Here is a 22,964-nt window from a genome sequence, read left to right on the forward strand (position 1 = left end):
GTGCAGCACTGACTACATTGATGTATCAGCCTGTACAATGCATTCAAGACTCTTATACTGCTTAGACTGAATCATAGTTATGACTTCACCCTGGGACACTGACAGCTAGTTTGGTAAAACTAAACAAATTCTAGACTCAGTCTGAGGAACAGCCTTACTGAAGTGAAGACGGAATGGGAATCGGTGCTGAGGCAGATACTTACACAGCGTGGGGTTCTTTGAATCTGCCAACCTGCTGGATCTGGTACATGAGATCACCTCCATTAACATATTCCATGACAAAGTATAAACGTTCCTAAGAGAACAATAAGGAGACAACAACAAAATAAGTAGGAGAAAGTGAGGACTGCAGATGATGGAGATCAGAATCAAAATGGGTGGTGCTGGAAAAGAACAGTAGGTCAGGCAGCATCTGAGGAGCACAATAGTCAACGTCTCGAGCATAAGCCTTTCATCAGGAATGTGGGGGTCCCAAGGGGGCTGAGGGATAAATGGGAGGGGCGAAGGTAGATGGGAATGCAATAGGTAGATGAAGGTGGGGACTGATGGTGATAGGTTGGAGGGAGGGTGGAGCGGATAGGTGGGAGGGAAAATGGACAGGTAGGACAGTTCAAGAGGGTGATGCCAAGTAGGAGGGTTAGATCTGGGATAAGGTGGGGGGAGGGGAGATGAGGAAACTGGTGAAATTGACATTGATTCCATGTGGTTGGAGGGCCCCAAGGTGGAGATGAGGTGTTCCTCCTCCAGGCGTGGGGTGGCTAGGATTTGGCAGTAGAGGGAGCCCAGGACTTGCATGTCCTTGGTGGAGTGGGAGGGGGAGTGGAAGTGATTGGCCACAAGGTGTGGGGTTGTTTGGTGCGTGTGTCCTAGAGATGTTCTTTGAATTGTTATGCATGTTGGCATCCTATCTCCCCAGTCTACCAGAGACCACATTGAGAGCAACAGAAACAATAGATGAGGTGCAGGAAAATCTCTGCTGGATGTGGAAGAATCCTTTGGGGCCTTGGATGGAGGTAACGGAGGAGATGTGGGTACAGGTTTTACACCTCTTGAGGTTGCAGGGGAAGTCACTGGGAGTGGAGGGTGGTTTGGTGGGGGGCGTGGACCTAACAAGGGAGTCGCAGAGGGAATGGTCTCTGTGGAATGCTGAAAGGGGTGGGGAGGGGAATAAATCTCTGGTGGTGGGGTCTGACTGTAGGTGGCGGAAATGGCGGAGGATGGTGCACTGTGCCCAAAGGTTAGTGGGGTGGAAGGCGATGACTGGGTTATCTATCCTTGTTTCAGTTGGAGGGGCGGGGTTCAAGGGCAGAGGTATGGGAAGTGGAGGAGATGTGCTGGAGGGCATCGTTGGCCACATGGGAGGGGTAATTGCAGTCATCACAATGTCCTTACACCAAAATAATTTTTTATATAGAAAACAAGCTCATCATCAATTTATGCACAGATTTACAACACAACATATTCTGCCCAGAACTTCGTGAACTGCCTCGTAGTGAGTTTGGTGTTGGTGAGGGTAGGAGCATGGCACCTCCCCCTGTCACCCTGAAATCTCTGGCAGAAAGCCCCGTGGCTGGTGTCCCACCTTTTGCCGGTTGATACCTTGAAGTGAGCGATGAATGCCCATTTAATGCCTTAATTCCTCCACTACTGGTGTTAACCTCGCAGCAGGCAGAATGCCCATCATGCAGGGAACATGACAATCCAAGCCCTGCAGAGACGTCCTTATCTGAAAGCACTCCATGTCTTATCTGGGGACTAGCAACAGGAAGAAGAGGGGCCAGCTCTCTACTCTTGCTGCTGACAGCTTTGCTTCCTTTTCTCTGCGACCCCACAATATTCTTGGGTGGGTGCTGTAAATGATGCTGCTGTTCAATAGAGACACCAGCCTCAGATTGGTTATCAGTGCTCAATGGGGCTTGAGGAAGATTCCTGTGGCATCCATTAAATACTGCCCTGTGTCACCTTCAACATTTATAGTGCAATCTGCTTGAACTCTGCTTTTCTGTCTGTTCTTAATAACACTGAGTTGATGAATGAACAGGAGGTATGGTACAGGAATTTGGTTGGTCAGTCAGCCCCAATCCATTGTAAAAATTACATAGAATCTGCAGCCTAGAAAGATTATTTGACACAAAACTAATACAGTCTTTATGGTCCACTCAAGTAGGTGAACGTCCTTCCTCGGCTAACAGTATAAGGATACCATCTGCATCCTGCTCCCTCTTATCTTTTCTAGCCTCACCTTAAATTCATCAAAACTGTTTACCTCATTCCCTCCTGTGCTAGAGTTCCATTATTCTTAACACTCTCTGGATAAAGATGTTTCACCTGAATTCCATACTGATTTTACTGGTGACTACCTTATATTGACATCTCTCGTTCTCCTCTTCTTCCTCTTCTCTCTATGTGAACTGAATCAAGACCCTTTTATAATTTTAAAGGCTTCTATTTGGTCATCTCTCAGCCTGTTCATCCTTTCCTCACACGTATCATCTCACTGTTCTGATAACATCCTTTTAAATTTATTGTACCCTCTCCAGTGTCTCTGTATCATTTTCGATATATGACCAGAAATGTACACAGTCTGGTCCATGCAATTTTGCGTTTCTATCCATCTAGAAATAAAACTGGGTGCTTGATGTGCTTTTTTCTTTCATGAAATAAATGATCCTAATGGAAGATTGTGAAACTGTGCTGGTGCTTACAGTAATTTTATGTTTTTGTATTCCAAGATCGCGAGCTCTTTTACCCTATTTCTGCACCCACCCCGTGCTTCCTAGACTCTATTTCGACTAAACTGCTGACTATTAAGTTCCTTCCTGGTCCCAATCAGAATTCTCTCACTGCTGTGGGCAATCCAACTGTACCTGGAGATTATCTTCTTCTCAACCAGCCAGGTCCTATCCACCAATTCAGGGGAGTGACCCTGGTGCCCTGACCAGTAGCTATCCTTGCAAGAGGATTCGCAGTAGGGTTAAAATCAACTAGGTAAAAACAAGGGCTGCAGATGCTGGAAACCAGATTCTAGATTAGAGTGGTGCTGGAAAAGCACAGCAGTTCAGGCAGCACCTACTTTTCCCCCACCCCCACCCTCCTCTCATTTATCTCTCCACTCTGCAGGCACCCTGCCTCTATTCCTGATGAAGGGCTTTTGCCCAAAACGTCGATTTTCCTGCTCCTTGGATGCTGCCTGACCTGCTGTGCTTTTCCAGCACCACTCTAATCTAGAATCTGGTTTCCAGCATCTGCAGTCCTTGTTTTTACCCAGTAGCTATCCCTCAGCCACCATCACAAACAAACGCTGATGGATTATGGAAGTTAATGGAATCAGACAGGGGCAGCAATGCTCTAATGATGCTCTTAAAATCAGCTGGCTTGTCCATTAGGCCAGGTCAGCCAGCGGCAAGGCAAGTCAGGTCTGAAAAGGTCCAGAAAAGGAGGATCTTTCATCCAAGACAAATATTACATTTGGCCCAGCATGCTGATGCCAGTCTTTGACAGAACTATCAAGTTGGTCTCATTGTCTTGCTCTTTTCCCATTGCCTTGTGGCTTTGTTTCTTTTCAAGTATATAGACCCTTTCACTATCTTTTAGAGCAGCACATTCCAGACCATGACAATGGCCTGTTGTTAAAAAAAAATACAAATCCTCACCTTGTCTTTGATTCTTTTGTCAATCACTTTAAATTCATGCTCCCTGATTATATTTTGTGTCCTTTCTGGGGCAAGAAGTGCAGGACTAGGTTAAAGTGTAGAGCAAAATATCTTCTGAGGGGTATAAATATGAAGACTGCTCTTATCCAAAGTTCCAAACAAAAATACAATTACACTGTTTTTTAATCAATCCAACTAAAAGTTCAATCTCAGTCTGCAGGTCCTTCTGTGTAAAAAATATTGCAGTACTGGGTATCTGACAGTAGAGGATCTCATGTTGACCTCAACAGAAAACACAGAAATTTCCCTGTTGCTGGAACCACAGAGTTTACATTTCCTCTGTAGAATCCTGGATCCTGGAGTATCATTCCCTATTCTCCCTTCAAGGAAGTTAGGAATTTCATTCATAGAGGATTTTGGCAAGTATTCACTATTTTAAACTGTAACTAAAACCAGAAAATGCTTAATTTAAATGTCTGGTTCTCTTCAGGTCTGATTTTCCATGTTCTCTTTAATGTTAATGGCTGTTGAGTAAATGTTAGCAAGTTATTCAATCACAGAAAGCACAGCTGAGGCTTCTAGTGCCTAAACTGCATACATTTTACTAAATAACAATCAGGTTCAGGCTTAACTTATTAACCTAACAAGGCCTTAGGTACACTCAGTCTAACACTGATGTACAGAGCAGGGGTTGGGATGGGATGTATGATTTTCATACAGGAAGAATAAAAGAAAGTAGGAATGACACTAAATGGTCTTACTCATCTTGTATACTTCAAAATGGAGTCCCAGTACACCCAGACCATACATTTCTCAGTATTACATTCTTCTTTTACTGTTGTTTTACCTCTGGGATGTAAAGTTCTCTCATGGTAGCCTACCCTTCAACATACAGAATGTGAGACAGCAACAAAGTACACTTCTGCTTCAAATGTTTTGTCATTACGCAACTTACAGATTCACAATCATCCGATCCTACCTTGTTTTTTGTGTAATAAAGTAAGACAAAAGATGCACACTAAATAGCACTAGTTCCAGTGACTGCACGAATCAGAACAATGCAGATGTTTGATTTGAAAACTCCGTTTTACACAGAATGGAATCTGTGTGACATAGCTTCATGTGGAGAACTGGATACACTCTATTGTGCTGGTGAGACATGCGCTCCCATTGAAACACGTTGCAACAGGTCAGGGATCATGGAAGATGGATTGGTTAATTACCCATGCTGCAGTCACTGAAGAGATGGGAATTGTTCAAGGTCATTTTGTGGTTGATTTAAGCGGATTAATTTGGTGCTGGTTAGAGGCAGCTCTGATGTAAATGAGTTGTGTTTCCATTTAATGAAGTGCATGCGTGTATAATGTTAGCAATAACTAATGACAACAATTATGTGACTCACTGCAACTGATGCTATCGTAACTGTGCCTTTGAAATCAGTTGCAAACTCACAGTTTACCAGTGTATGGTTTATATCAGTTTAAAGTTTTAGCCAGTGCTGAGTTCTCTCTTTCTCACGAGTGCATCAGAGGACTTTACCTGCCCCATTTGGCTCTCAGGAGTCACGTGATGGTTCACACGTCTCTTGTACAGCTAGCTGTCAGTCTGAAAATGAACGCTGCTGATAAATATTGGCTATGTATATATGACACTGCAAGCTAGTTTATTAGTAAGTACTGTTGCCCATAATGGTACAAATTCACTCCACCTCGAATTGCTTTCTCCTTTAATGTTGATAATTTGCCTGATGTAGTTGACGGTGCGATGTACAAAACATTAATAACAGAAATCAACACGGGGTAATTTTCCCTCTGATATCTCATAAAAAAGCAGATTAAAAATTGGAAAAGAGAATGAGGATTATGAGGCATTGGAGGCCATGTTAAAAACAAAGGAAAATGCTCGCCCATTTCCTGTATGAAAACAATGTCACCATTGAGAAACTTTAATCTGTAACAGCCAGCAATCAACTCCACCCTGACTCCTGACACTTGTGAGAAGAATGGAGAACAGGAATGAGGTCAGTATCATGTGCAAACTCTGAAGGGTTTGAGGTTTATTCACAAGGTTCCCTCAAACCCTTTGAGATTTGTGACATGGCACAAAAGGAAGTGATTCCTGAACTCTCAGGAGACGCCTGGTCTTCATCGGTACCATCCCATGGAACTGTGTCTTGGTTGTTTATTTCCCTTGTTGTCTGTGAATATGAGCAATGTGCCCTCTAAGACAGAGTCATAGCGTGAAAATGTTGCCCCTTAGGTCTCTTTTATAGCTTTCCCCTCTCACCCTAAACCTAAGACCTCTAGTTCTGGACTCCCCAACCCCAGGGAAAAGACTTTGTCTATTTATCCTATCCATGCCCCTCAGAATTTTGTAAACCTCTATAAGGTCACCCCTCAGCCTCCAATGCTCCAGGGAACATGCATGTGTGTGGCTGTGCATCACACATTGCAACACACAGACCATGTACAACAGTGTCAGAATTAGAGCATCAATTATAACTTTGAAAAATGTAAACTTCCAGTGGAGAAAAAAGAAGAGAAGTCTGTAGCCCACCCAGTATAAAACAAATTCTTGAAGGAACATTGGACCCAAGGCTCTGACACGCACATTGTAGAGGAATAAGCTTTATTTGCAACTTAATGGAAGCTGGAATGCCACAACATTGTCTTACCATTGTCTGGAAGCAGGAGTGGAGTTGAGTCAGAAACTGGGGCTTTCCAGGAGCAGCCAGGACTCTCTTCTCCACCATGGTGCACTCCACATCGTCATCCTGGATCACCACGTCCTTCTTCAGGATTTTGATGGCATACAGCTCATCAGTGCCCTTCCTTTCAGCCAGCATCACCTGCAAAGCAAAAAAGAGGGCAAGTGCACCATGACCTCTGCGTTGGACACTGCCAACTAACACCACCTGAGCAATGAACAACACCTCTAACATTGCCAATTCCCATCCTCCCTTCACCTTACCCCAGAATCACCTTAAGCTCATTCCTGGTGCTTAATCACTGACCATGTTTCATTGTGAAGCTAAGCACTAGGTGGCCTCAACATTGGTTATCACAGACAAACTTGAATTTGTCTTCATTTAACATCCACCCATCCAATCCAACTGGGTTGTTAAATTGTAACTAGAACTGAATTTTTAATGCAGCAATACAGAGATCAGTTGTAGCATCTATACTGCTGTTCTATCTCTCACTGAGGTTAACAGAGCACTGACTAAAGATCGATCCTGGGACTTGCTGGGTTGTGCTACAATAGGCTGCACCTTTGTTCATTGAGGCACTAAGATGAATTACATGGTCTGAGTGTTAGTGAGAGCACCATAGAGATAATTGGTTCAGTGGATGGTGACAGCGGAGGACCTTACTGAGAAAGGTGTGGTAGATTGGAGAGTGCAGATTATGTCAATGTCAGTGAGTAGAATCGAATGTATACACAGAAGGTTTAAAGGGAAACTTAATTAAAGCATAGAGATTGTTTGGCTGGCGGGATTACTGGTTTTGGGAAACACAAATGCAAACTCTTCCCTGGAATACTGTGAACTGTTCGCACCAATTCTGTGCTGTTTCCCCAGATCTACCAATGAGGTTACAGTGGGTGAGAGTGGTTTTATACACCGAGAACACATCAAAAACACAATTTCCCTTTTAACCTTTCCACTGGAACTGAATAGCTGAATATGACTTTGACTAAATAAGAGCTACATATCACACGGCCATGCCCTAATGCATCACCACACAATATTACCACTCGACTAAACATGAAACAACCTTACACCAAATACACAGCAACACGACAGACAACATATGGTGGCTCAGGACCAAATACAATTCAATAAAGCAGTAAGCCAATGCAGTAACACAACACGACATAATAAAATGTGCACAAAAAAAGCTTTACATATAAAAGGTTGACCACACACTATAGTAGTACAACATAAACACACCATTAAAACACAAAACACAACAAAATAATGAGGGCACAGTAGAAGACATTAAAGCCTTGCCAATACTATGTTATCAATGCTGATCCTCATTCACCTCATGTATTCACCTCTCAAACCCTTGGACACTCTCTTGGTTCAGAGTCTTTCCAACTCTCTTCCAGAAAAGGCAGTAGAAGCAGAATCTTTAAATGTTTGAGGCACAGGTTGATAGACTCTTGGTAAGCAAGAGGGTAAAAGGTCATTGGGTAGGGGTTTATGAGATTGTGGATTCGTGGTTAGTCAGATCAGCCATGATCTGCACAGTCTAAGGATACAGGGTAGGCCATTTCAGACTAGGATGAGGAGAAATTTCTTCAGTCAGAGAGTGGTGACTCTGTGAAACTCGCTGCCAAAAACAGTGGTTGAAGCCAAAAGTTTGAATGTTTTCATAAAGGAGTTCAACATAGTTCTTATGACTAGAGGGATCAAAAGGGGAGAAAATGGGAACAGGGTACTGAATGGGAATGTGAACCATGATCAGATTGAATGGTGGAGAAGGCTTGAAGGGACGAATGGCCAATTCCTGCTCCTAATTTCTATGTTTCTATGATTTTATTGAATGACAGGTCAGGCTCGGGTTGGGGGTGTGATTTGTACATAAGTTCCCTGTAGTTAATCAGTGAAACTGATGGACCTTTATGATAGTTCTGTGGTCACTTTTATGGATATTAGCTCTTTGTTCCAAATTTATTTAACAACTGAATTTTGGATCATCAGTCCTGGCCTCTGGATGACTAGTTCATGTTCATAATCACTATGTTACTGAATCTCTGGGGAGTGTTCAACGAGTCAATATAAAAGGAATGTGTTTGAATGGAGATTTAGAAGTTGGCCTCACAGTATTGGTTGAGACTGGTTCAGGATTCTGCTTCGGGTAGCTACAGCCAAATTAGCATAATGTAATTTATTCTCCTGCTGTGAACAAGACAAGAAATTCTGTCCAGTTTTTTGAGTGAAAAAAATTCTGTTACTAATCCTGAAATCAAACAATCTGGATCCCAGTAACTGGATGTTTGTATTGTTTCGTTACAGGAAATCAGTAGGCTGTTTCAGGGGAGAGGCTGGAAGACATGAAAATATATTTCGATCCGGATCAGTGTGAATAGAATTTTAGAATGGAAAATCCTCACACTCCTTCAGGGCACAGGACTGATTACAAACCACCAATTCTGAGCCATCTGCTTGGAACAACTGCAGTGGATGTGCACGATATACCACAGGCTCGACTTCTGCTCATTCAATTTTGATTTATAGCTCCAGGATGTGGTGAGAGTGTAGTGAATGAAATGACAGATTCCAGCATCTAATTTAGCAGATCTTTCTCTTCATCACCGTGAATACATCAGACAGACTCAGTGACACACCCTGCAGTGCATTAAAGATGGGCAATGCTCTCACTTACGAAAGCCAGAGACTGCACAAGATTGTTTTCAGGTGTGTTACTGAGTCTCAGCAACTCCCAGCTCGATCAGTGTCACATCTCCCTGAGGGTGGAAGGAGAACCACATGGATCATGGCTGTTATTCTCCATCAAGGAATATCAGCCTCCAATATTGGAGGTCAGCCATGTTTCACCCGAGTCTGAAGGTTACACAGGCAGACCCAGCAATGCAGTGGGTACTGCCTTTTGGATGAGACTTGAAACTAATGCCTGATTTCCCTCTCAGGTAGGTACAGAAGATACCATGGCATTATTCTGAGGAGCAGCAGTGAGTGCTCCCAATTTCTGACCAAACATTTATTTCCCAATCAGCATCCCTGGGAAATTCTATAATTTGGGAATTGTTTTTTCCACTGGGAATGCATTGAGCAGTTTGTGCTGGTGTATACTGGGAAGGACTGTTTCTCACATACAGCCACACAGACTGAACCGGTCTTACTTACCTTCCCAAAGCTGCCCTTCCCCAGCACCATCAAGAAGTTGAAGTCAGTCAGCTTCATCCGATCCCGATTCCCATTGTTGTCAATTTTGGACCAAGAGCTGGATCTCTTCTCCTCAGCTGCTTTAGAGCCCGGCCCAATCCTGGCTCTCTGCAAATAAAACAAAACAGCAGCTGAGTCAGAAACTGTGGGAGCTGCTCCATCAGCCTCTAAAGCAGGAGGAGCTACTATGGAGGAGAAGCTGCTGGGGGTAAAGACAGAATGTTTTGAGGGTCCATGGTGGACCTACAGGAATGGATTGCGAAGTTTGAAGCTTAAATGAAAGGGGCTACAACATAGCCTCCAAGAGTGGCCACTGCTAGAGGCAGCACTCAAGGTGAGTACGGTTACACCAGTGGCCGGTGCCAACAGCATCCCAAGAATAGGAGGCACTGTGGGAAATGGCCAAGGGGTGGGTTTGTGGCATTGGTGGAGAGAGTTTTGTATAGGAGCTTGGGAGGCCAGGGTTGGGTGTGGCTGCTGCCCCAGAACCATGTTGTCGAGAGGTAAGCCTGAGAATCACTGGCTGTGTTGGACGAAGGGAAGCCATTGAAGGGTTGTGTTCAGGAACAAAGGGGCAGGGGTGGATGTTATAAGGAAAGCTGAGGGCATTGGGGACACTGAGAGGGTTTAGACCAAGATAGAAGACTGAAGCAACAGTGAAAGGTGGGCAATCATTTTATTGCATACAATAAAGTCATGAGTAAAACAACAGATGCTCTACAACTCAGTAAGATTAACATTTTAAAGTGATCCAACCTTTGGTCAGCATCACTCAGCCTAGCTCTCCAATCAATGCAATTTCTATTCTTTGCAGAATTCAAGCAACATAAGCAACATGATATCCCCCCCGAGGATTTCAACAGAGCAGGATTCCAGCCTTAACCTCCCACTCCATTATTCTAAATGTAAACACCCAACCGTGATTAGATTCTAGTGTTTAACACACTCCCAGATCTCTGTTATTCTTGATATAAACCCCTTGTTTAGATTTCAGAATCTAAGCCACTCGCAGGGATCTATTATTTCTAAACATAATTTTCACTGGAGTGTTCCCACAAGAATGTGGTTTTAATGGAGAGTCTGAAAGAGTCGACTGTCAGACTGAAGAATAATGTCCTCAGCCCTAATGAATAAGAGCTTCTGCATTGTCCCAACATTTCTGTCCCTTTGAATTGAGTACAGTCAGTTATCAGCCAGCAGCCAGCAGCAATCATGGTGGCAACACCAGCATAAATGAAGAGTGAAAGGCAGTGAGCACAGCAAATAAAGGTTACTTTGAAGACTGATAGACAGAGATGGGCAATATGTGTGCAGACAGAATTTCAATTAATTGTGTAGATAAATGCTGCAGGCTGGACAATCCATTTGTCTGAAGCACTGACAAACAGATGCTGCTCCTTTGGGTCATTCATTGGACAAACAGTCAATTGCCAGCATTTTCTTACATTATAAATAACACAGGAAAGAATATTTTTAAAGTACTTGCAAAACATGCATTTTGAGAAGACATTACAATTCGGACAGGAGGAATATGCTGGTAATCAAACCTCATTATCCCACGAGTCAGACCATTAGTATAAATGTTTTGATTTAATCATCAAAATTGCCAAATGTTTCTCTTTCATATTGCTATACTACGTAGAAAAAGATTTTCATCAAATTTCTTCAATGAACTAAGGGTGGCACAGTGGCTCAGTGGTTAGCACTGCTGCCTCACAGCACCAGGGACCCGGGTTCGGGCAACTGTGTGTGGAGTTTGCACATTCTTCCTGTGTCCACATGGGTTTCCTCTGGGTGCTCCAGTTTCCTCCCACAGACCAAAGATGTACAGGTTAGGTGAACTGGCCATGCTAAATTGCCCATAGTGTTCAGGGATGTATAGGTTAGGTGCATTAGTCAGGGGTAAATGTAGAGTAATAGGGTAGGGGAATGGGTCTGGGTAGGTTACTCTTGGTATGGACTTGTTGGACCAAATGGCAGGTTTCCACACTGTAGGGATTCTACAATTCTATGAACTCAAAAATAACCAGTTTATTATAACTCAAAACTCTAAAAGTGGCAAAACATAATAACACCCAATCTATAATTCAGAATTAGAACGAGAACCCCTTTTAAACTCAACTCGAACATATTCACACAACGCAAAGGATAGAGACTCTGCAGAGATGGTCTTTTGAATAATTTCTCTGATAGCTTCATACATTTACATTCCTCCTAATGTCCATTTGACTCTCCAAAATGCTATACCCTTGCAAATTAAATGAAGTTTTTCAAAATGTTTGGGTGTACATCTCCAGAGCTAACTTGCATGCACCCCACCAGGAATAATATTTTTTATTGTGGAATCATCCATAGAAACCTCCTCTGAAAGTGATATATAAATTTAATCTGCTCTAGCTGTCACTCTGCTTTACATTAACAGCGCCCAGATTTCCTTCTCAACTGAAATGAAGAATGCTTCATACCCTTTTCTCCACACTTTGATGGGGCATGTACAAATTTAAGCATCTCCTAGCTCAAATCTGGGTTAGAGTAAGCTTCCCTCCTCGGATCTTTCCGCACGTGATGTTCCTTTTTTTGCCTCCAGTAAATAAAGTCAGTATTCCCTTTTTAATTCCTCACTTTATTCTTTTCTCTCTTCCAGTTCCAGCCCTCTTAAGCTCCATTCCTCCAAAATGCTCCTTTACTTTTCCTTTCCTCCCTTTGCAGTGCTTCTCTAAGTTAACTTTTTTTTCAGAAATTTCAAATTCTTTCTCTGTGATTTTGAATTCCAATTCAAAGTGCTTTGTTGCTTTCCTCATTCTCAAGCTGCTTTGTCTGTAACTGAATTCCAACCATCGCCAATGATTATTACACAGAGTGTTCTTACTAATCCCAAATAATCTGCCAATTCCTTGATTATCTCTGACTTTCACCTTTAACCCCTTTGTGAATTCTATTATCTGAGTCTTAGTTAAGTCTTGTAAATGAGTCAGGAGTACCTCTTCTACCTGTCGTTAAATTTTAGACATTTCAGTGCCATTCTAGTTTTATAAAATGAGAAAGCTGGTATCTGTTTTTTCATTACATATCAGTTATTGTTTTCCAGTCTCCAATGACCCATTCTTAGCACAGGGTTCCATTGTTTCTTCCAGATCCAGGTTTTCCAGCAGAAACTCTTACCTCTCTAAAAGCTTTGTTTGGCTGTCTTTCTAAAATCACTTGACTTTTTTTGTAATTAAGCTGTTGACTCCATTCCTTGGCAAAAACCCCGTTTAATCCAGATTGTGTCCAAATTGTTCAATTTCAAACTAAATATAGATATGTAATTCCAATAAAGGTCTCTTTTGAAATTTCCCGCTGATCCTCCTAGTCTCCTACATCCTGCACGGTCTCCTACATATTTATATATTACCAAGAAATTTGTTGATCGCTAACTATCTCCAACTCTGAACCTTCATCAAGTTTACTGGACATTTGTATGAGCATGAGTTACAGGCAGCAGTGTAACTAAAGGGCACCTGTGGCTTCTATATAGAGTGAGTTACAGCCTGGACTGTAATTGCCAGATTTGAAATGATTACAAGCTGAATGTTAAGCTTATGCAGTCACTGTATTTTCAATGCATCCAAAGAATGGTCATCTCTTTTTGCCTGTATTAGTTATTCACTGTATGTTGTCTATATGGACACCTTTGTTCAGACGTCCTTATAAATATGGCTCTCTTTTGTTACTCACCTCAAACTTCTGCCTCAGTTCCTCATTTCCTTCAGTGTCCTCTTCAGGTGGCACTGGCACATTGTAATATTCACCTTCCTCCTGGCTCAGCAACTTGTACCTGTGCAACAGGGGATTTATTTTCTCTTTTGGAATTTGGTTGCACCTTTTGGTGTGGCTCCTATCCACCAATCTCAGTTTATAGTTTAAAACATTTCACAAAACGAGTAAAGGCTAATTCCTATCTTGAATATAAACAATTTACTATTAACACTGCATTTCTTGACAGAGCCCCGTCTTCAGCATCTGGGGCTAAAGCACGGTTCTTCTTTCTAACATTAAATGCTTTGTTAACCATTCCACATTCCCCAGGATACAGGGGGCCTGGGGAGCAGCTGCAGAGAAGCTGAACCCAGAGTTCACTGCCAGACTGTAGGATGGAGAACTCAAGGTGAGAGTATTGGGAAAGCAACATCTAACATCATTGCAAATATATAATCGGAGATAACACTATTCCAGGTAAGAACAGGATCTGACTGGGTTCTGGCCAGTCGTGTAACCTCTGAAAACTGCCTTCCCCCCCCAATCGGGTGAGGGAGGAAAGGGTTCCCAGTGTCCAGGCTACCACAGCCTTGGAGAAAGGCTTTACCTTTGAGGGATAAGTACAACAAAAATACAAAATCTCCCAGCTGAGGAGGGAGTACTGAATCATATATTATCCCTCCCTGCACCTCGGAACCTGACATTCAACATCCCAGGACTAACGCTGCCACAAACCCAGCCACATCGATATTTGTAAGTTAAGTATGAATAAGTAGAGACATGGAGAAGCAAACAGAGATGAGATGTAACTGAATGCAGAACAGCATTATTCAGTTCAAATAAAGTGAGTTTCACTGGCAAGTGGGCAGTGGAAAGGAAACAAAGATGACTGTGAAATTACCTTGTCCTTAATTGGCCGGGAGGGGCGGTTTGAACTGTCCTTTATTAATTTTCAGCTATTTTAACTTACCCAAAACACTAACCCTGTAACCACAAAACAATCATTGCACTGACATTCTTATAATAACAGCTCAAATGGAGCTTCCTAGATCCTATTCATCTTCAGATCAGACAGAAAGTAACATTATAGTATTTACAAAGGACATTCTTTCACTTACCACCCATTGACCCCAGCCTTCTGCAGCTCTGAGATTCCAAAAGACAGGGATCCCATGAAATCATTCCTTGTGGTTAGATCCCAGTCCCATATTCCAATAGAAAGCCGTCGATCCTTATCGGAATCCTTCAGATTGCTGTTGGTGGAAAATAGACATGAGGACTAAGAGTTACAGGGCAATGGAATTATTGGAGGAATCATACAGAGACTAAGGCACTAGAGTAACTAGCATATCGATAGCAAATAGACTAAGCATATAAAAAGTAAAAGGGGGGCAAAAGAAAGAACGTGACCAATGAGGGACCAAAAAGGCACTTTACACAGAGGCAGGGAAAAACTGAAATACTGAATGAATACTTTGCAAATGTCTTCACCAAGGAAGAAGATGCTACTCAAGTCACGATGAAAGAGGATGTAATTAACTTGCTGAAAGGAATTAAAGTTAATGACGGGGTAGTATTTGAAAGGCTGTCCACACTTCAAGTGGGTCAAGACTGGGCAAGTTGTATCCAAAGACACGGAGGGAAGTGAAAATGAAAATTGCAGAGGCAGTAACCCTAACTTTCCAGTTTTCCATTGACTTAAGTACAGCACCAGAGGACTACAAACATGTTACCCCTTTGTCCAAAAAGGATACAAAGATAAATTCAGCAACTACAACCAGTCAGGTTAATTTTAGTGGAGGGGAAACTTCAACAATAATTTGGGAAAATATGAAGCAGTCACATAAATACATGAATAGATTTCCTGAGGGAAAATTATGTTTAGCTAACTTATCGAAGAGCCAGTGAAGAGGATTGGTGAGAGAGATGCTGTGATGTAATGTACGTGGATGTCCAAATGGTATTTGATGCCATGTCACACAACAGATATGTGAACAAAGTTATAGCTCATGGGATGGAAGGGACAGTAACAACATGAATATGAAATGAGTTTGCAACAGACCACAAATGCAAGGGTTAATCAATGTTTTTGCACTGGAGGAAGGTTTATTGTCAAATTCACCAGGAGTTAATGTTGGGACTATTTGGTTTTGCTGATATAAATTAATGAAGTAGACCTTGGTGTAAATGGCACAATTTGAAACTTCAAAACATTCTGAACTATAAGGAGGATATAACTTCAAAGGACATGGGCAAGTGGCTGGAAGGGGCAGACACGAGGCAGATGTAGTTCAATGCAGAAGACTGTGAAGGGTTTCCTGTTGGTAGGAAGAACATGGAGGGACGGTATTATATAAAGTGGACAATTCTAATGGGGCAGCAACAGCAGATGGATCTGGGTGTACATGTCCACAAATCGTTGACGGTTACAGGGCTGGCTGAGATTAATAATGCTTAATAATGCACATTGAGGAGGTGATGGCCTAGCGGTAATGTTGTTTGACTTTTAATCTAAAGACTCAGGTAATGTTCTGGGGACCCAGATTTGAATCCCACCATGGCAAATGGTGGAATCTGAATTCAATAAAAGCCTGGAATAAAATTTCTAATGATGACCATGAATCTATTGCCAATTGTTAGAAAAACCCATCTGGTTCTCTTATGTCCTTTAGGAAGGAAACTGCGATCCTTACCTGGTCAGGCCTATATATATCTTCAGATCCACAGCAATGTGGTTAATTCTTAACTGCCTTCTGGATAATTAGGGATGGGCAATAAATGCTGGCCTAGCCAGTGATGCCCTCATTCCTGAATGAATTAAAAAATAAATAGTATCCTAGGCTTTATAAATCAGGTAACTGGGTCCAGCAAGAAGGACGTTATGCTAAATTGGACTCAATTGGAATACTGCGTTCAGTTCTGGGCATTTCATATTAGGAGAGATGTGAAGACATTAAAGAGAGTGTAGGGAAAACTCACGAGTGTGGTTCCTGAAATGAACAACCTCAGTTACAAACATTGGGACTGATTTCCTTGGATAAGGGAAATCTGAGGGGGGATTTAATTGAGGCATTGAAATCGAGGGCTCTGGATGGGGTGCAGAAGCTAGTCGCACTAATGAAAAAATTGGAAATGAGAGGGCAAAGATTTAAAGCAATTGGCAAAGGTAGCAAAAATGATGTGGGGAACATGTTTTGTCCAACAGTGAGTGGTTATACGTAGCGTGCGAATGTGTGGGAGCATGGTCAATTGTAACACTTAAAAGGAATTCAGATTGTTATCTGAAAAGGGAGAAGGTGGGGAAATGACACTAAGTGAGATGCTCGCTCAGAGAGCTGTTGCAGACATGAGGAACCTAATAGGTTTCCTTTTGCATTGGAACAATTCTATTACTCAATGATTTGGACCATGAACACAGAACTAGAGCAACACAGCTTGTAGTGAATAAGCCTCCCACAAGACCATATCTATCAAAAACAAATAGAAAGCAGATTCTCACCAACAGTATTTGAGGCTGGGTCTTAAAAAAAATTAAGCTTGGTTATGGGCTTAGCTGGCAATACTGGCATTTACTGCCCACTCCAATTGCCCTTCAGAAGGTTGTGATTGGTGCTGTAAAGGATTTAATTGTACCTTTAAAGGGATGATTAGTAAACAGCTGTCAATCACTACAGTTCAACACAGGATGGGATGTATTATTGTCACGATCTTGAATTTTGAAAGTAATAGTAGCAGCTGAGATTAGTCACATGTATGTAGTCTCTGGGTTAACATTGTATGTATATACATCTTCAAATGCACACTATATATCTTCAAACTTATCTTCAATTAAAGAATCCACATTATTGTCTTTACAATCCTTGGTGTATGATTGATACGTAAACAGAAGAAAATAACAGTCAGTGTCTTCCTCACCTTCTCCAGTCGATCTGGTGAAGGTGTTACCTCAGGGTTGTGAGGGAGAAGGCTTCAAGATTTAGACCAGCAGTGATGAAGGAACCACTAATGTGTCTCCAAGTCAGGCTGATGCTGCTCCTTCTGGGTGTCAGAGCATGCAGTTTAGGGGAGAGCTGCCAAAGATACCCTGGTGAATTTCTATAGTATAATGAGTGGATGGCATCCAGTGAAGTTACAATGTATTGATTTGGAGGGAGGGAATGCTCTAGATGGTGGTTTGGGTTGTCAATCAAATGGACTGATTCCGTTACAGGCAGGTTAACTCAACCCAAAAACAAAAGGAGCTAGCTAAATATCTGGCTAAGATGTGGACTGAGGTTTAGAAAAGTGAGAATATAATGCAGTCAATGTCAGAGCCAACACCATAAACATGATAGAACTGTTCCAACAGCCCTGAGGCCACGTGCTCACACAATGAATTCTCCTGACTTCTAGAGCTTTCTACACAGCTAGGATGGAAGTTTATATCCTTACAATGTGAAAGTCTCATTCCAGATTGGATTCAGGGAGCATTTGATGGTCTTGGTTTTCTGCTTGCTCTCACTTTTAGGATCAGGAATCAGTTTCAGCTTCACATATGGATCTGACAGACCATTGGGATCCATTGGAACCAGGTTCCTAGCCTCCTTCACTGTTAGAAACATAATTTAAAGAGAAAGCAAATAATTTCAAACAGGATATAATTTATAACTATACACGATCAGTATATGGTGGTTCTTTTTATTTCAATAAACATTAACTTTTCACATTAATTTGAAATATTTCCTCTACCATTCACTGACAACAATCAAAGAATCAATGCACAGGATTCAGCATTCCATGTAGCTGTAGAGACTATATTTCTAACTTTCATTTCTCATTATTCTATTATATTATTTGAGATGTCAATGGGGTAATATAGGAGGACATTTAACTAAATATCTACCTCGTGCAGTACTTGAGGTGGGAATGTTTGATGGGACAGTGCCAAAGAAGTTTTATTCTTATCTAATCCGTCTTGTATTTACCAAGAGGTTTGTAGAACTGTTAGAGGGAAGTGGATTCTGTGTCTAACCTGTACCTGCCCTGGTAATGTTTGATGATTTTGATACTCAGGATTTGAGTTTTGGATTATTGTTTCACTCTTTGTATTAAGAAGCACCAAGTAAAAGGCCTTAGGTGTTTGACATGTAAAGCGTTCTGATCTCCAGTAGCAACATCGCTCATTTCAATGAGTACAATAAAAACCACTAAAATAAACACCAAGAGCCTGCGGTTAAATATTTTGCAGGATTTAAATAGATACATGATTCCTTGGTTTGATAAAGAACTGCTTGAGACATCAGTTCCCATTTTGTTCTGGAACACTTCTCCAAGTTAAAGTTGAACAACAGTTTAAGGAGCGCACATTGCAAAAGAGGTAAATTTAGTATTGAGGTCAAAGGCTCCTCATATATAAACCACCAAACAAGTGGAATGGAATTGTGAGTGAAGAGGTGGAGTGTTCTGATCTTCAATAGCAGAAAGACAGAGTGAAATCTTGTGAGAGTCACACATAAATTCCACTCAAACACATCTCAGCTTGCAGGTACTGTGCTCTTCAGTAAAAATCTAGAACATTTAGAAAGCAGTTCATCACATCTCTCAGGAGTAACCAACACACCTCTCTCATACAGCCAAGCAAATGTGCAGCAACTGTTGGATACACTGCCAGGGAGTCAGTGGTGTAGTGGTATAGCCAACAAGGCATCACCCCCATCCCCACCCTCACTCACTTACTGTACTCTATGCTACTTTCTCCCCATCCCCACCCTCACTCACTTACTGTACTCTATGCTACTTTCTCCCCATCCCCACCCTCACTCACTTACTGTACTCTATGCTACTTTCTCCCCATCCCCACCCTCCTCTCATTTATCTCTCTACTGCAGGAACTCTGCCTCTGCCTCTGATGAAGGGTTTTTGCCCGAAACGTCAATTTTCCTGCTCTTTGGATGCTGCCTGACCTGCTGTGCTTTTCCATCATCACTCTAATCTAGACTCTGGTATAGCCAATAGGCCAGTGACCCACACACTCAGCTAATGTTCTCGGGACGTGGATTCTAAGCCTATCATAGCAAATGTTGACTGTTGAATTCAAGTAATAAATCTGCAATTAAAAGCTTGCTGATCGTTATAAGAACCAACTTGGTTTACTAATGCTGTATGTGTGACTCCAGATCTACAGCAACATGGCTGAAATGTTCTTGGAAATGTACTTAACTACTACAAGGGTTGATAAAAGACATGAAACTGGTTGGACCACCGATCATCCACGACAACACTATATAGCTCTATTGACTCTGTAATGTTTTCCTCAATGACATGTGGGGGCTTGTGACACATTGAGGATAGCCGACCCGACTCCACCCTGCTCCACACACACACCCCTGGTTAAGCAATAACCTGATATTGTCCGTAAGATATGATTCAGCTGAAACAACAATGTCCCAGGTACCATCATTACTATCCCCTGGACTGTCCTATCAGAATGGCTCCTATGAAGGGCTTATTCCCGAAATGTTGATCCTCCTGTTCTTTGGATGTTGTCTGACTGGCTGTGCTTTTCCAGCGCCACACTTTTCAAATCAAGGTAAGTGTGCACAAGGATATCTCCTCCTGATTACCATCTAGCATTGCCCCCTCTGATCAGCCAGTTCTCCTCTGTGCTGAACACCATTTGAAGGATCACTGAGGGTGTTAAGGGCAAGAGAGGGTGGGGCACTTCCACATTCATCATCCAGAAGGGCTCATTACTGACAAAGTTGGTCAGGTCCTAAAGGACGTGGCTGTTAGGACAGGTCTGTGGAAGGTACTGAGGGAACTAATAAACTTTCTCACTTATTTACTTGTAGCCGATGCGCTGTCATGACAGTAATGATAGGAATGACCATCATATAATCCTTGTGGTGGGGAAGCTCTATGTTCACATTGAGGATACTCTCCCTTGGCTGGGGGGGGGCAGAACTGACCTGCCAGGGGGTATTGCCCTCCCTGTCTGCAGGAGGTCATACCAGGAGATGCACCGGGCAGAACTGGAAATGAGCTACCAACCTGGAGATGCTGCAACACTGGATTACCCGCACGCTAAGCTGTGCAGGCCAACCAACAGATCAGATCCCAGCTCTGCAGCTCAAACACAGTCAAGAATGGGAGCGAATGTTGAAACACCTCACGGAACAAGAGGTAGGTTGACAAATATCTCCAACCTCAATGATGGGAGGGCCTGCCTTTCAGGTCATTCAGTGTGACACACCACATATGTTCTCTCCACCCCCTCAGCTCACAAACCCCATTCCTGATGAAGGGCTCTTGCCCGAAACACCGACTCTCCTGCTCCTCGGACGCTGCCTGACCTGCTGTGCTTTTCCAGCATCACACTCTCGACTCTATCTTCAGTATCTGCAGTCCTCACTTTCACCAAATAAGTAGCTGGGCAAAAGCTAAAGGCCCTGGGTATTGCAAAAAGCTGTGGGCCCTGACAACACTGTGGTGGTACTATTAAAGACGGAAGGTTCCAGAACCAGCTGCACTCATAGCCAAGCAGGTTCAACACAAACAGTCTCGACCTGGAAATGTGGACACTTTCCCAGCTCTGGCCTGTCCACAAAATGCAGGAAAAATTCCACCTGGCCAATTCCCAACCTATCAGTCTGTTCTTAGTGAAAATCTCCTGCTGGAGAGAATCCAGCCAATAGTTCCCTCCAAGCTTTTCATTCTGCTGCATAGATTACAGAGGACTGCATGTGACAGTGACTTCAAAACAGGAACTGAATCCATGGGCATGCTGATTGGCATCCAAGCAGTGAGTAGGAAACCTCCAAAGGTACAGGATATGTGTCTCTTGGTTTATTTCTCTTCCACACCTCTATCCCGACTGGCAACTATATCAGCATCCTCCTCCATCACTGGGTCAAGATCCTGGACTTTTCCTAACAACACTGTGGGTGGACCTAACAGAGCCAGCAGTGACTCAAGAAGGCAGTTCAACACCACCCTCCCAGGAACTTGGCGATGGTCATGTTGGCCTACCCAGTGACAGGCTCATCCTGTGAATGGCTACAAAAAAACAACTGCCATTGCAGCACAGCACGATCCCAGTAACCGGGGTGGAATGAATGTGCTGTTATTTGGTTTCTCTGAAGGTATCAGTTGAGGAAGAAAGCCAGGCAAACAGCAGCAAGTTCACCCAATGAAGCCATCAGACAGGATCCTGATTTAAAGACACAACCTGTTGTCTGATAGGAATGTAATTTGCTACATTAAGATTCAGGTGCACTCGGAACAACACTTATTCCTTCAAAATTAAGCACTGCCCTCTGATGGCCAGTTTATAAATTGCCCCGTAATAGGAAAAAACAAAAGACTTGCATTCGAGTGCAACATTTACAGCTTCACAGCATCCCACAGTATTTTACAGCTAAATGATGAGTTTGTGTAGCATAGTCACGGTTATAACATGGATCCTTCTTTTCAGCCAAACCCATACAATTGGCTATGCTTAGCTACCTTCTCATTTTACCACAGACATTTTCAAATATCCCTGACTAAACTTTGAGTGTGATTGTTCAATTTTGTTGGTCCTCCACAAAAGGGAGTCAACAAAACATTCAGAAATATAGAATCCCTAGTGTGTGGAAAGAGGCCATTTGTCGCCTTGGGTCTGCACCGACCAACTGAAGAGCATCCACCTATACTCAGCCCCCTACTGTATCCCTGTAACCCCATATTTACCACAGCTAATCCAAGGACAATATGGACATTTTTTAAGCATGGCCAATTCACCTAATCTGCACATCTTTGGAATGTGGGAGGAAACCTACATAGACACAGGGAGAATGTGCGAACTCCACACAGATAGTCACCTGAACCAGAGTCCCTAGCACTGTGAGCAGCAGTGCTAACCACTGAGCCACAGGGGCTCACTACCTAGGGAATGAGGGGAGAGTTACATGATCCAATCTGGTGAAATCACTCACAGGTGTTGAAAATACCAGTCACTGTCAGTCTGGTGTAACATAAACTGTAAAATAAAACTCTCAAGCTTTTCTCAAATTACCCTTCGGCTACATTTCACTGATATTATTCAACCTCCTGACAAAAACAAAGAGAATGAAGAGTCCATGATGGCACAGATTGTACACGGGATGTTAGGGAAATGGAGTGGGGCTGGGGAGGGCCTACAAAAGGAAATAAATTTGATGTTGAAAGGTAGAGAGTATGAAAAAGTGTTGTAGAGACATGGCTGGAGGAACAGAACATGTGATATTGACTCTTGCCAATTATCTATGCTTATCTCATCGCAATCCGTAAATTTAATGCTGCTCAATCAAAACTTTAAGTTTACCCATAATTCAGGGTCAGCTCAGGCTTATAAAAAGAAAACTTGCAATTATATACCACCTTTTCATAACCTTGGGACATCCTAATGTGCATTACAATCAATTAAGTATCTTTTTGATAATGTGGTCACTGCTCCATTGTGGGAAAATGTAGCAGTCAATTTGTGGTAGAAAGATCTTATAAACACAAGTGTATTAACGGGAGATTATTTGTTTTAGTGATGGCTGAGGGCAAATTACTTTGTTTTGAATAGTGTGACAGGATAGGTTCTGTCTCTCGCCGGAAACAGTGCAGGAATCTCTTCATGCTGCTCTGAATGTTAACCTAGAATTTGGGCTTAA

At 42.5% G+C, this 22,964-nt stretch overlaps 1 protein-coding gene across 2 annotated transcripts in view; it reads right to left on the reverse strand.

Annotated features, from left to right (window-relative positions):
• Nucleotides 1-22,964, reverse strand: part of prkcba (protein kinase C, beta a) — a 287,734-nt gene that overhangs the window by 56,766 nt on the left and 208,004 nt on the right. For both annotated transcript variants that reach the window (XM_072559144.1, XM_072559143.1), the window contains exons 6-11: nucleotides 17,737-17,893; nucleotides 14,424-14,558; nucleotides 13,285-13,384; nucleotides 9,529-9,675; nucleotides 6,328-6,501; nucleotides 204-295 (exon numbers count right to left, since the gene is read on the reverse strand). In XM_072559144.1, coding sequence (XP_072415245.1) covers nucleotides 204-295; nucleotides 6,328-6,501; nucleotides 9,529-9,675; nucleotides 13,285-13,384; nucleotides 14,424-14,558; nucleotides 17,737-17,893 — 805 coding nt within the window. The remainder of the gene's footprint in view (nucleotides 1-203; nucleotides 296-6,327; nucleotides 6,502-9,528; nucleotides 9,676-13,284; nucleotides 13,385-14,423; nucleotides 14,559-17,736; nucleotides 17,894-22,964) is intronic.

Source organism: Chiloscyllium punctatum, chromosome 40 (genome assembly GCF_047496795.1).
Source record: "Chiloscyllium punctatum isolate Juve2018m chromosome 40, sChiPun1.3, whole genome shotgun sequence".
Taxonomy (NCBI): Eukaryota; Metazoa; Chordata; class Chondrichthyes; order Orectolobiformes; family Hemiscylliidae; genus Chiloscyllium; species Chiloscyllium punctatum.